Source organism: Coloeus monedula, assembly GCF_965178545.1.
Source record: "Coloeus monedula genome assembly, chromosome: 13".
NCBI lineage: Eukaryota > Metazoa > Chordata > Aves > Passeriformes > Corvidae > Coloeus > Coloeus monedula.
The window spans coordinates 19,076,686-19,091,128 of NC_138793.1; the positions used below are offsets into that span (position 1 = coordinate 19,076,686).

Genomic DNA, 14,443 nt, shown 5'->3' on the forward strand with positions numbered 1-14,443 from the left:
CCTCAGCAGGGTCTTTTGTGTCTTCTGGGAGAGAGTTCAGCTCAGCAAGATTTTGGTTTTTATTGCACTCCCATCCCTCACCCACCACCACTGAACCCAGCTTGGCCATTCCCACCTCCTTCCTTCTCCATTGAGCTAAATATGAGCCAAAACACCCCCTATCCATGGCCCAGGTGTGTGACAAACATTCCTATACGCATTCCCAACTTTGCTGGGCTGTGCAGAGATGGCACAGGCAGAGCAGAGATTCCCAGCCCTTGGATTCAGCGTTGTCCCAGCTGCCTCTGTCCCGCTCCCCGTGCTGGACAGGGAAGATCTCCCAAATCCGTGTGGTTTGTGTCGTGACAGGCCCGCAGCAAAGCGCAGCTGGAAGGGATGGTTCTGCCAGAGAATGGAGCAGGAAAAGGGATTTGGGATGCAGGAGGAAACAGCCGGTGGCAGAGCTGGGATGGGAGAGCGGTGCCGGAGCGCGGTGCCAGCAGCGCCTGCTCCGCGGTCACCTGTGCGGGGACAGCAGATGGAAAAGGACAGGGAGGGGTGGCACTGGCTGGCAGCGAGGCGGGGAGGACGGGAGGTGATTCAGTCCTGGCAGGCACCGCTTCCAAGGGAAGGGGCTGCCCCGGAGCGCTGGGCAGGAGGTGAGGGCAGTGCAGGAGGCAAAGGGGAGGCTGCCTGCTCCTCTTATTGAGTATTTTCCTTGCTGCTTTTCCTTCCCCCCGAGTTTGGGTTGCCAGGAACTGCAGGGAATGGGTTCGGGTATCCCAGGCTCTCCAAGCTCTTGCACTTGGTTTGAAAAGCCCCACGCAATGAGGTTTCTGTCACCTCCTCCCCACAGGACAAATGACAAGCTGTCCTGACTTCCTAATCCAGGAAATTAAAGGATTTGACCATAGACCCTGCTAAGCAAATTTCCCCCCTGAAAATCCCAGGGGGATTTAACCCATGGATCCGACCGATTATCCCTTTGAAGTTGTGACTAAGAAAGCCCCAATTCTCCAGGGTGCTGAGCACCCTAAAATCCCATGGTGGCCATGTCTGGTGCTCAGCCCCACATCCGGTGGGACCTACTTTTCAATTTTAGCCCATCTCCAACCCCCCTTTTCCATGGAGGGCAGCTTCCCTTTGCTGCAGCTCGCTTCCAGCCGGGACAGCAGAGCCCCACTGCCACCACATCCCGAATCCACCCCATCGTGTCCCTGTGTGTCACCCTCCAGGGAGCAAAACACAGATGTTTTCCCTTCCCAAGCATCCTGGTAATCCAAACACAGCTTTCCATCCCTCAGACCCTGTCGCATCACCCAGAAAAGCGGCCTCTCTCCTACCTCACAGGGCTGGAGGCGGCAGAGGGTCCTGGAGGACGAGGATGGACATCTAAGCTCTCTCCTCCAGCAGCTGGAGAGCATCTGTCGGTGCCCTCGAGGCCATTCCAACTCCTTGGCTTGGCCCGAGGCCAGGCTGGGCTGGAAATAAAATTTTAAGTTCAGTTCAATGAGAATTTGCTCGATTCTGGATGAGGTTTTTGTGCTGATTGTTCAGAACTGGGGCAGATTTTGCTGATGGGTTAAAACAGAGGAAATTCGTGGATCTTCCCTCTCCATCACCAGGGGAAAGGGAGGGGCAACATTTCACTCCCTCTTTCGGACTTTTGTGCCTCCATCAGCAGGGGAAAAAAATTGCCTGGAAAGTTCAGTTGCCAAAAGTCTGTTTTGCTTGAGGTGACCAAAACTTGAGAAGTTGCCAAAGGGTTTCGGCCAAAACCCGAAGGGGGCGAAGGGTCAGGGAAGGAAAAAGACTTTTCCTTGTGGTTCTGGTGTGGTTTGCTTTGGAATTTGGTTTAACTCCTTCTTTGTAGATGGAGTTTCAGAAGGAGTTTTCAGTTTCATCCAAATGAAGCTGAAATTCAACAGCCAGCTCAGCTTTGCTTTGCTGTCAGCACCTCCCTCACCTAGTTTTTTGCCCGAACTCCCCAAATTCTCTTCTTCTGAGCCCTTTTCCCTTGGCTGTAAGAAAAATAGCCTCTAATGATTCCCAAGGGCCTGTAGTGTGCTAGTGGCTCCTCAGAGGGATTTAAGGGATTCCCTGGAGGCAGAGCAGAGGCTCCCTCAGCTCCCTTGGCCTGGTTGAGCTTCTCTCCCTGTGCTGCATTTGGCACCTTTGGCTTTGAGAGTCCCACCCCTCCTCCATCCTGTGGGGCCATCAGCCCAGCCAGGAGGAATGGGATGTTTTGGGAGCCTCCTGGTGATGGAGGCCAGGATGGGATGCTGATGGTCCACTGGATCCTCCACATTTTGTCCCTCAGCCTGGGGCAGGAGGAAGTGCCCAGTGTCCACCTGGAGCCAGGCGTTTTCTGACAGCCTCCATCCATCCATCCCTCCATCCATCCATCCATCCCTCCATCCATCCCTCCCAAAAAGGTCATTCCAAATTTGTGGCTGGGCTGGGAGCAATCCTGGAATCACAGAATGTTTTTTTGGGGATTGGGAAGGACCTTAAACCTCATCCCAAGTTCATCATTCCAACCCCGCTGCCGTGGCCATGCCAGGACTGTGTGTTCCCGCCCCTCTCCTTGATGACTCCACGCAGATGGATCATATCCCATCAAACCACCTATCCAGACCCACCCCCAAGCTTCCTCCCAATCCCTGGAATTCCCAGGCCTCAGGAGCAGCGCTGGGCTCATGAGGGTCCTGCGGTGCCGCCTCTGGAGCCGGCCCCACCCGGACACAGCGGTCGGAATGCGGGATCAGCCCGGGCAGCAGCGTGTCCAGCCAAGGCCAGCACTGCCCACGGCCAGGCTGAGCTACGGCTGCTCCAGGAGCTGGGCTTGGCCTGCTGTGCATTCCAAAATCTCCTTCCAACTGCAGCATCCATGGAGGGCTTTCCTGCTCTTCCATTCCTGCCTTAATCCAGCCTGGAGAAGCTGCAGTGTGTGGATGATCCAGCGCTGCTGCCCGGCTTCCTGGGAGGTTTTGTGCCTTTGCTTGCTTTTCCTTGGGTTTTTTATTGCCTTTATTTATTTTGTTTTGCTTTTCCAAGGATTTTTAGGGATCTCTTCCAACCTGTTTTGCCTCCCGCCTGGAAGTGGCGGGCTGGTTTGGAATGAGCTGGTTCTGCCTGGGGTTAGAGGGATGTTTGCTGTGCCTTCGGGATGGGAGGGCTGGCAGGGGATGGAGAGGGGGCACAGCCTTTCCCACTCCTGCTGTGTGCGTTTCCCATGATGGACATGGCAATTATCCAGCAAAATCATGGAAACCTGCCCTATCCAAAGCACTCCAGCTGGAAAGCAGGAACATCCCCCCTGCTCACTCCTTTCCCTTCCCTGAGTGAGCTCTTCCCAAATCCTGCTCTGAGTGGTTTCCCACAGGTTTTGCAGCTCTTTCCAGAAGGTAACGATGCTCAGAGCAGCTCTGCAATTGTCTCCTGCCTTCCCCTGTTTATAGGAAAAGGGGAAAATCCATTCCTGGAGCTGGAGTTTGCTCTTCCCTCCGTGTCTGATTTAGGAGAGGGAATTTCCCGGAGCTTGGCTTCATCCTGGGAGCAACTCCCTGTCCCAGCACTGCCCATTTTGAGTGACAAGCGACCACTCTGGAGAGAGGCCAAACCTCAGGTGGGACAGTGGCCTCAAAGCCACCCTTTCCCAAGGCAAATCCTGGTGTTTTGCACCAGGATGGGCAGGTTCTGCCTGGCTGTGCCATTCACCTGCCTCCTGCGGAGCTCCATTCCCAGTGACAGATGGCCGGGGATGAGCTCCCTCTGCAGATGTTGATTTTCTGGCCAGCTGTAAATAACATCCAGGGCATCATCTCCCTGCAAAGCCCATCAGCTCTGCCCTTGCTGGGGGGCACGAAGTTAAGAGGAAGGAATCTCACCGGGAGGGAAATGCAAGAATCTGCCTGGCCCTGCTTATTCCATGTTTTCCTTGGCCAGAGAGATGCTGGGATCATCCTGGCTGATGGTGCCAGATGTGCCTCTGGGTAGCAGCTCCACCTGGCCCAGCTTTTAAAAGTCGATAGAGTTGGATTTTCTTGGCATTTTTTGTCCAGCAAAAACAGGGATAAAATAAGGAAATCCAAGCACCTTTTTGGGATGGTGGGAATAAGGTGAGCTGGAGAGGATCCTGGCATTTGATGCTCTCACCTTTCTCCACTGGGAATGACCCAGCTCAGAGATGTGGTTTGAGCTGTTTCTCCCAGAATTTTGGGGACATGACCTATCCCTGTCCCCCAAGCCACCGAGATTTCACACCTTTCCATGTTGTGAATTCAGTTCTCCAGCAAAACTCCTTTTGGCCACTCCAAGGCAAGGCACAGGACCAAGGACACAGCCTGGGATACTTTTTTCCTGCTTACTTGGATTAAAAAATGCAATTTCAGTGTAAAATGGCAAAAGATTCCTTGGTGAATTTGTAACTCCAAAAATATAAAGGTACGGAAGGCCCTGGCACAGGTGCCTGGAGCAATGAGCTAAATGGGAACTGGCTCCAGCCCTGTCTCCATGAATTTGGGAGACCTCGTGCATTCCACGTCCCAGCTGGGCCACGGGCACCTGCTCCCCACGAGCTCTCCCAGCTGCCTTGGGAATGATTTCCCCCCGGAACGTGACAGAGAAACTTGGATTTGCCCTTTTGACCACAACATTTTCCATGCTTCTCTGTAATTTGCTTTCTTGGGCAGCAAAAACACATTGAGGGGGTTTTATTCCCAGAATTAAAGGGTTTGAGTATTTTTTTTTCCCTTAATTCTCTTGAAATGTGCCTTCCAGAGCCATTTTTTTCGGAGTGTGCCACCACCATTCCCTCTGTCCCGTGCCATGCCAGCCTTTCCCAACCTCCCCTCCCGCTGGTGGGAGCTTTCCTGCTCCTCCTGCCGGTGCTCAGGGGTGATCCATCCATTCTCCCATCCCAAAATCTCCATCTGGAGCCGGGAAGTCTGGCTCTCTCTTTGCTATGCACAGCACCTGCTCCGTGTCTGGCTGCTCAGAGCCCGAGCAGCCGTTCGGGGCTGCATTACGTCATGTCAGAGGTCACATTAAGCAGCTTTTTTCCCCTTGATTAAGAATTCCAGCGATGGAGGGGGGACAGAGAGAAAAGCAGACGGAGGGAGCGGGCTGGGAAAAATGCCTGCGCGGAGCAGGTAAATGGGAATTTATCCACAGACAGCTAATTGGTGCGTCTAATATTCCACCCCCTGAGGACCAGCGCGGTGTTGCTGCCTGCACAAATCACTCACGGCGAGCCTGGTGCAATAACAAGGGAGCCGGGAGAGATGTGGGAAGAGCCAGGCTGGAATTAGGAGCGGGTTTTATCGGGGCAATAAACGCCAGATAGGGAAAATAACAAACAGGTTGTTAATTGCTGCCATCTCCCCGTTCCCTCAGGGCGATGTCTAGACAGAGGCTGGCTCCGGGCTGTGCTTATCCCGAGCCTCTGGAGAGGGGCTGGATGCGGGATGCAGTGCCCGGCGGAGCTCCTGGAATGGGGAAGGGAGGCAGGATGGGCACTGCAGCTGTGCCCTAAATCAGAGAGGCTCCCGCAGAGGTGGGAAGCAGACAGTCTGCAGTGGTTATTAATAATTCAGTCCCAATTTGTCCCATCTAGGAGAGCACGAAGCCCAGCCAAGCCTCCCCTCCTCGCTGCCCGGAGCAGGCAGAGCCTCCCGGGGCTGTTGCAGCGATCGATCCCACGCTGGCAGGGATCTGGGAGCTGGGATGGCCTGTCCTGCCCCACCCCGGAGCGATCCCATATCCCTGGGAGAGCGCTACATCAGCGTCCCCCTCTCGCAGGGCTCCGGGGTTGGTGACCGGCATCGATCACCGGGGAATCGGTGCTTTGTGTTCCTTGGTGGATGCAATCAGGGCTGGATCCTGCTCCCGCTGTGCCAGAGGGATTGGAAAACAACCCCTGTGGAGCCCACACAGCCGAGGGATTCACGCTGGGGAGGCTGGACTGAAAATCTTCTCCTCACCTGATCCAGCCTCATGCCAGCCTGGGTTTTCCCCATGGGGAGGCTGGACTAAAATTCTCCTTTTCCTCCTTCATCCAGCCATCCCTTCCCAGGACAAGGTGCATCCCAAGGCTTTCCTGACCCCGGGGTTTGGATGAGTCTTAAACGCCCTGCAAATGCTCTCTCTGAATTTTTCCTGAAGTATTTCCTTGCAGCTGGCGTGCGTTTTAATTGAATTTTGCCATTTGAAAAATACATGAAGCTCTTGTAATGGAGGGAGAGAAAACATTCCCTCCTATAGGAAGATAAAGATGCATTTAAAGAGGAAAAAACCAACCCCAAAGCTGCCTGATGAGGTATTGACCTGGAGACAAAGTGAATCCGATGGAGCCAGCCCGGCCCCTCAGGAAAACTTGAGGCTGTTCATTAGGGATGAGCTCACTGCCAGCTTAACTCCATCCTCACCACTCCCGGTGAAACCTGTGGTAAATGTGCCAATTTCCAGCTTTCCCATGAAAATAGGGGTACTTTTATGGGTTGGAAAGGGGTTTTTTGGGACTTGTTGCAGCCTTGTGGCACTCCTGTTGGAGTTGGGATTCCGGGAGAGCTCTGGGTATGGGGTGGAGGAGGGCTGAGCATCTCCATCCCTGCACAGGGTCCCTGCAGGAATTTCCTACTTCCCTATCAGGGGGTCCCTCAGCCAGGCTTTGAGTTCAGGGGGGTGTCAGGGAAGAGAGACATTTCCTTGGAAAAGACCAGCCAGAGCTACCATGTGAATTTTGGAAAACAGGCCTTCCTTCCCAGAAACCTCACCCACAGGATGCCTTTTAACATTCCCAATAATGTGGATTCCTCCCTGTGTTCAGCATGGAGCTCCTTGTGGCCTCAAACATGAGTTTGCTCAGAGTCTGCTGCCTGGTTTCTGCTGGAATGTGTTTTCCTTACAAAAGCACTGGAAAAATAGGAATAAGGATAGCAAATCCCTCCCCTGGATGGATTCAAACGATGGATGGAGAAGGACACACCAGCGATCCGGGTTTCTCCTGGCTCCAGGTGCCATCCTGGCAATTCCAGGTGTCACATTTACAGCTCAGAAAGCTTTCTGGGCTTCTGTAAACTTGCTCTAATTTCCAGCCTAATTTTAAAGCACTTTGTCCCACTTGTTCTTCTGCCAAAGCATTCCTGGAGCCAAAACACCTCTCAAGCCTCACCTGGTTTGAATTTTGCTTCCTTCCTTCCTGAACCCCTGAGGATTTTGCTGGGAGTTCACCCCTTTTTGGCTAAACCAGCCCCCAGCTTTGAGTTTGCAGCAGAACCCTTGGATCCACTCCTCGCTCACTCCGAGCCATCCCGGAGTTGCTGTTGGAATTCCTAAAAAGCCAAGTTCTTCCTTGCAAATCGGTTGATTCCAGCTTCTTATAGATTAGCTGGAGCTGATAAACTTGGCATTAGGAAGCAGGCCCAGGTATTATCCCTTCCTCTGTCAGCTCCAGCCAAATAACAGGAGATCTGCAAAGATTTCCGGGAATCTGGTTGGTTGGGATTTTTCCCTGCCTCCTGCCAGCTCCTCTTGCCAGTTTGACCACTTGCCCGCTCATCCTCTGAGAAGAGTGAGTCAGCTTGGCAAAAAATTAATAAATAAAATATTCCAGGCCAGCCCCGGCAGGGACTCTCTGCCCTGACCCAAAACAGGGCCTCAAAAGCCACAAACCATCCCGGCCTTCCCCCCTGTGGCTCTTCCCAATCCCAATCTTTGCCTAAACACCCTCCTCCAGTTCAGTTTGGATAGTGAACTGCACTAAAATCCTGGAATCATGGAATGGTTTGGTTGGAAGAGACCTTAAAGCTCATCCCATTCCACCCCCTGCCATGGGCAGGGACACCTTCCACTATCCCAGATTCATCCCAGCTGGAGGAGGAGGCTGGGGATGCTCAGAGGTGGGAGGAATTAAACAGCTCCTCTTGCATCACTCTTCCCTCCATCCCATCATGAGCCCACAGGAACAGGATGATCTTTAAGGTCCTTTCCAGCCCAAACCATCCCATAATTCTGTTTCATCAGGACGGCCCCAGCTTTATTTTCACCGTGGTCTCCAGTTTGGCGTCTCCATCCCAGAAAAAATTTACGGCAGCACTGAGGGCAGGAGGAGCAGAGCGATGAGATCAGGCCCTGTCCATGTGTCAGGGAGAAAAAAAAACCCCACTTTTCCAGGGAAATAAACTCCAGGCAATTAAGTGGGAATTAAGATTTAGCGCACGCCACGAGCAGCAGGCGTGGAGAAAGGAGCCAGCTGGTAAATTTAGGACGTGACAAAGTCGTGCGAGCCCTAACTGGATTACTGGCATTTATTTGGGAATACTTATGGATTTTATCATGCAACGTATGGATCTCCATAATTCTGCTTTTCACTCCTCCCGGCGTCTCGGGGAGCTTTACAAACAATTAATCGGCGGCATTCCATGCGCTCCAAGGAATCCAGTGTATCCCATCTGCTCTGGGGAACCCAGTCCGTTCCATCCGCTCCAGGGAATCCAGCACATTCCAGCCCTCTCCAAGTGTATTTTGGATCAGAGGTGGCTTCCTAGACGTGATTGATTTTTAACCTTTTCTGAGCCAAAGCCCCAAGTTTCCATTTTTTAAATTCCCTGCACTTTCTGGGCTGATCCTGGGAGTCTGTGGGGATGAGCAGATCCAGAAGTTGTTGGAGTGAGTTTTTCAGGGATGGAAATGCATCCGTCCCCAAGGGATGGTGATTTTAATCCATTTAGGTTGGATGTCAGGAAGAATTTCTCCATGGAAAGGGTGGTCAGTCAGGCCTTGGCAGGGGCTGCCCAGGGAGGTTTGGAGTGCCCATCCCTGGAGGTGTCCAAGGAAGGCCTGGAGGTGGCACTCAGTGCTCTGGGCTGGGGACGAGGTGGGGATTGGGCACAGCTTGGATTTGGTGATCCCAGAGCTCTTTTCCACCCTCAATGATCCCATGGTTCCATTGAGGGGGTGCTGAATGCTGCAGAGAGGAGCAGAGCCCGGGCGATCCCAGAACCCCAGGCCGGGGTAGTGGCTCCGTGTGGGCTCCTCCAGCGTCACCTCCTGCTCTGCCACCACCCCCGTGTGCCCCAGCCCCTTGGAATGGCACAGGCTGCTTCTCCAGCCTCCTTCCCTGGCAGGCAGAGAGGGATGAGCGCTTCCAGTCGCCTCTCCAGGGAGGAGTGTCGGGAGCAGGGTGTAATCCTGGCTGCTGAGCGCGGGCCAGGCGCCCGCAGACGTTGTTAATCCTCGGCTGGGGCCAGCAGGGACCTGCAGCCTGGAAAACGCTGCAGTGGCTGGGACAGCCCCAGCCCTGGGCAGCTCCCAGGCCAGGAGATGGCACAGGGATAAATGGATGGAGGATCTTCGGATCCACATCCCTGAGAAGCTCTCCTGGAAGATGCCAGAGGTTTCATGACTTCAGAGGGGCGGAATCTCAATTTTAGGCCTCTGGTGGCTCCGATGGGTTTACCCACAGGTTTGATGCCCCAGCCTTTCCCACAGATCACGGTGGTGCCAGCAATGTAGGCAAAAAGAGACCTGGAGAGGGGCTTTGGACAAGGGCATGGAGTGATAGGACAAGGGAGAATGGCTTTAAGCAGAAAAAGAGTGGATTTAGATGGGATATGGGGAAGGAAGTGTTCCCTCTGAGGGTGGGCAGGCCCTGGCACAGGGTGCCCAGAGCAGCTGTACCTGCCCCTGGATCCCTGGAAGTGTCCAAGGCTGGGATGGAATAACCTGGCACAGTGGAAGGTGTCCCTGCCCATGGCAGGGCTTGGAATGAGATTAATTTTAAGATCCCTTCCAAACCAAACCGTTCCATGATTCCACGAAAAATGGGAGCAGGCTGCACCTCCTCTCCCGGCAGTTTGCTGCAGCTCCTCCTTGGCACATCCCTGCTCCTCCTAAAAGAGCAGGGCTGGGATACCTGACAGGGAATGGGCTGTGACACCTTTGTCCCCTCCTCCAACCCCAGTTAGTGTTGAGCAGGGAGAGCACTGGATTCCAGCTGGGTAAAAACCCATTTAAACCCAATTTTTGGGTGCATCAATCACAGACAACCCTCAGGACCTGCGCCAGCATCACCACAGCCCCTCCAGCACCTCCATAACTCTGGAAAACAGCTCAGATCCGCTTCCAGGGCTACTCCAAAGCAGCCAGTGGATGGGAATAAAGCATTTATCAAAGCAAAGACACTTGAGAAGTGTCAGGAGTGGAACACAGGTGACAGCACAGCCACACTCACACCCTGTTCCCCAGCCCTGGCGATGCTTCCAAGCAAAGCAGGCACATTCCTGGCCCTGTTTTCCATTTTTAGGAGCCTGTCAGAAATGGCACTCCCTCTCCACGCAGATGTCGAGAAATTAGAGGGAATTCAGAGAGAGGCAGAAAAAAAAAATGATTAAAGGAGATGGAGGGCCTGATTTTGGAGGGAAGAGAAATCAGCGGAGCTATTTATAACCCTGCCTGCACCAGGGTGGGAGCAGGAATTTTTGAAAGTGCCTGGATAGCTCGGATAAGGGGGAAAAAGGGGCAAAGCAGCTTCCGGAGGATGCTGTAAATCCTGAGTGACGGATGAAATGCCATCCAAAAAAAGCCTTTGGGGAATCATCGGTGAGTGCAGGGGACAGTTGTTGATCCAGAGGGGGGAAAAGTGCCCTGCTCAAAATGTGTGAAGGGATGGTGGAGGCGGCGCCGGAGCCGAACCTCCCGCTCCTACCTCTGCTCCCGGTATTTATTTACATCCAGCACTTTACGCAAAACGTGGGGGTGGGCGTGGAAATGTTCTTCTTTTTTTTCTTTTTCCCATCCCCAAAGCAAATGGGTTTGGTTAAAAAAAAAAAAACAACCAAACCAGAGCTTGAAATTCAGGCCTCCAGCCCTGGAGGCTCGTAGGAGATGCACAGAGAGGCTGCTGGGACGGGGTGGGAAATGGGATGGAGGGACCCTGGGAGAAAACCTGCACCTGATCCCAAATTTCCTGGGTGATTTCCAGGCTGAGGAGCAGCTCAGGAACCTGTTGGAAAATCCCCAACCAGCCCCAAGCTCTGGAGGCGGCTCCTCCCTCACAGCCAAAGGGTTTCGGAGCAATTTGTGGGGGAAATGTGGGGTTTTCCATGGCGGGGTCTGCAGGGAGGAGCTGCCTAACGGGGTCCTGGTGTCTCGTGTTGCCTTGCAGGACCTCTCACTCCAGGGCCAAGGCGGAGGCGGCCGTGACGGCGGCGCAGAAAGCTCAGGAGGAAGCGCGGATCGCCAGGATCACTGCCAAAGAGTTCTCGCCTTCCTTCCAGCACAGGGAGAACGGTCAGTCCGGGAGCCATCCCTGCCAGTCCCTGCCCCTCCAAGCCCCCCAAAACTCCCCTGGCTGGAGGTTCAGTCTGTGCCTGCAGCTCCCAATCCCCAGCAGAGCTCTTGGGGTGGGAAAGCTCCCTGGATCACCAGGTCTGGGGAGATTTAGCACAAGGCTGTCGGTATCCAGCACTTCCACCTTGTTCAGGGCTTTTTTCCTGGGATCGCCTCTTTTCACACCAGAACACCCCCATTTTTTAGTTCACGGTCCTTGATGGTTGCACAGAAAAGCCTGACAAGGGCTCTGGAAGGAAAATGCAAACACAGATGATCCCAGAGGTCACCACTCATCTTACACCCATGGCTTGTGTGGTTCCTGATTTCTTTAGAATGCTTGGACAGCACCCAATGGGACCTGACCCTTCCCTTGGCCGTGCAAATCAGTCACGAGGAAAATCCACATCTGAGGTGGCAAAATCCACATTCCTGGTGGCAAACCCTCCCTCCCTCCCTCCCTTCCTTCCATCCATCCATCCATCCATCCATCCATCCATCCATCCATCCATCCTTTTCACCATTCCTTGTTGGTTTGTCCACATTTTTGCTCAGCAAAGGCTCGGAGAGGATGGAGCCAAAGCCAACCCAGGGTCGGGCCGGGGTCTGCAGCCGAGTGGGAGTGGGAAGCTCCAAGTCCCCTCAGCGATAATTAACATCACCATTAATCTGTGACTGAGTTTATGGGAAAGTTTTGCAGCACCGAGCCCTCCTCAGGAGGCGGCTGTCACTACTCTCCCCCTCCCAGCTCGAAGCCAGGATTACTCACCCGCTTTAATTGCTCCAGGAGCTGCTGCCGGTGACTCAGGGCCCGGGGCTGCTCCCGAGCCCGGGCAGAAGGGAACCTTGGATCTGCTGGTCCAGCCTGGCCCTGGCCCGGTGCTCTCCTCACCGTGGCTCGGAAATGCGGGGGCGGCCGGGGGCATCCCTTGGTCAGCACCACGGCCCAGAAGGGCTTTGGGGGCCGGCTGCAGCCTCAGCCAGGAACACTCCGGGATGGCCGAGCATCCCCTGGCACCCCCCTGGCACCCTCTGCCTGCTCAGCCTTGTTCCAAACCCCCCTCACCCCTCCTCCTGCCGAGGCCCGATTTGTACACGGCAGATCTGAGCTTTCTCGCAGGCGTGCGAGCTCCCAGGGGCTTCTCCAGGCCTGAGATGTTCCTCATCTCCATTTCCTCCTGCCAGGAGATTTTGCTGGCTTAAAGCACCTCTTGGAAAGATATTTTTAGGTAATACATTTTTTACTACCTCCTGGACGGGGCCGTGGTGCTTCGCTCGTGCTGGGGTTTGTGTGGCTGGAGCTCTGGCTGGAGGGGCTGTGCGAGCCACGAGAGGGGAGGGCAGGGGAGGCGGATCCACTTAGAGCGTATTAAAAAACAAACACAGCATCCCTGATGTGCCGGGAAACCGGGAAGTGCCTGCGGAGCGACTCGGGCACATCATGGGTGCGAGTGGCTGTGTCACCCACAGCCCCCGCCACCTCAGGCTGGAAACGGCTGGCGGGGCTGGAAAGGGATGGGGGAGCTGCCACCACCCTCAGGGCATTGCAGGGGCTCTGCGCGCCCACCTTGCACAGGATCGGGGGTGCTGGATGTGCCCACCTTATTCAGGATCCTGGGTGCTGGATGTGCTCCCCTTCCACAGGATTGTGGGTGCTGGATGTGCCCTCCTTATTCAGGATCCTGGGTGCTGGATGTGCTCCCCTTCCACAGGATTGTGGGTGCTGGATGTGCCCTCCTTATTCAGGATCCTGGGTGCTGGATGTGCTCCCCTTCCACAGGATTGTGGGTGCTGGATGTGCCCTCCTTATTCAGGATTGTGGGTGCTGGATGTGCCCTCCTTATTCAGGATTGTGGGTGCTGGATGTGCTCCCCTTTCACAGGATCGGGGGTGCTGCATGTGCCCTCCTTGTTCAGGATTGTGGGTGCTGCGTGTGCCCTCCTTATTCAGGATCGTGGGTGCTGGCTGTGCCCTCCTTATTCAGGATTGTGGGTGCTGGATGTGCCCTCCTTACTCAGGATCGTGGGTGCTGCATGTGCCCTCCTTATTCAGAACTGTGGGTGCTGCATGTGCCCCCCTGTCGGGGTCTCCTCCCCGCCGCCCAGCCCTGGGCGAGGTGCCCTGAGGGAGGCACGGGGTTTCCCGAGCCCCTGGGCAGCCTCGTTCCCGCTGGCTGTTCTGTGCTCCCTGCGCGGGAAGGACCCTCGGGCCCGGTGCCTGTGAGGGTTCCTGGGCAGAGCCCCTGCCATGGCTGGGGAAATAAACATCTCTGAAACATCTACCAAGAATCTGTCCATAGATATATTTCTTTTCCACAGGCCTCCTGCTTTGGTGCATTTTGTTACAGTATCCCCGCTGTAACACCCCCCCCTTTCACAGGATTGTGGGTGCTGGATGTGCCCTCCTTACTCAGGATTGTGGGTGCTGGATGTGCTCCCCTTTCACAGGATTGTGGGTGCTGGATGTGCCCTCCTTATTCAGAATTGTGGGTGCTGGATGCGCCGTCCTTACTCAGGATTGTGGGTGCTGGATGTGCTCCCCTTCCACAGGATTGTGGGTGCTGGATGTGCCCACCTTATTCAGGATTGTGGGTGCTGCCTGTGCCCTCCTTATTCATGATTGTGGGTGCTGGATGTGCTCCCCTTTCACAGGATTGTGGGTGCTGGATGTGCCCTCCTTATTCAGAACTGTGGGTGCTGGATGTGCTCCCCTTTCACAGGATTGTGGGTGTTGGATTTGTCTCCTTTGTACAGGATTGTGGGTGCTGGATGTGCTCCCCTTTCACAGGATTGTGGGTGCTGCATGTGCTCTTCTTATTCAGGATTGTGGGTGCTGGATTTGTCACCCTTGTACAGGATTATGGGTGCTCTAAATGCCTTTCCATGCACAGGATCCTGGGTGCTGGATGTGCTCCCCTTCCACAGGATTGTGGCTGCTGGATTTGTCTCCTCTGTACAGGATTGTGGGTGCTCGATGTGCCACCCTCATTCAGGATCCTGGGTGCTGGCTGTGCCCCCTTCATTCAGAACTGTGGGTGCTGGCTGTGCCCCCCTCGTTCAGGATCCTGGGTGCTGTCTGTGCTCCCCTGCAGGGTGCTGCAGGTCCCCAGTGCCACCCACAGCGCTCTGTGGTG

General features: G+C 54.7%; 1 protein-coding gene across 1 annotated transcript in view; it reads left to right on the forward strand.

The window, feature by feature from the left end:
• Positions 1–14,443, forward strand: part of JPH3 (junctophilin 3) — a gene marked incomplete at both ends in the record, with an annotated part of 48,322 nt that overhangs the window by 20,669 nt on the left and 13,210 nt on the right. Inside the window, one exon of the mRNA XM_082289952.1 lies at positions 11,147–11,271. Within this exon, the coding sequence (XP_082146078.1) occupies positions 11,147–11,271 (125 nt within the window). The remainder of the gene's footprint in view (positions 1–11,146; positions 11,272–14,443) is intronic.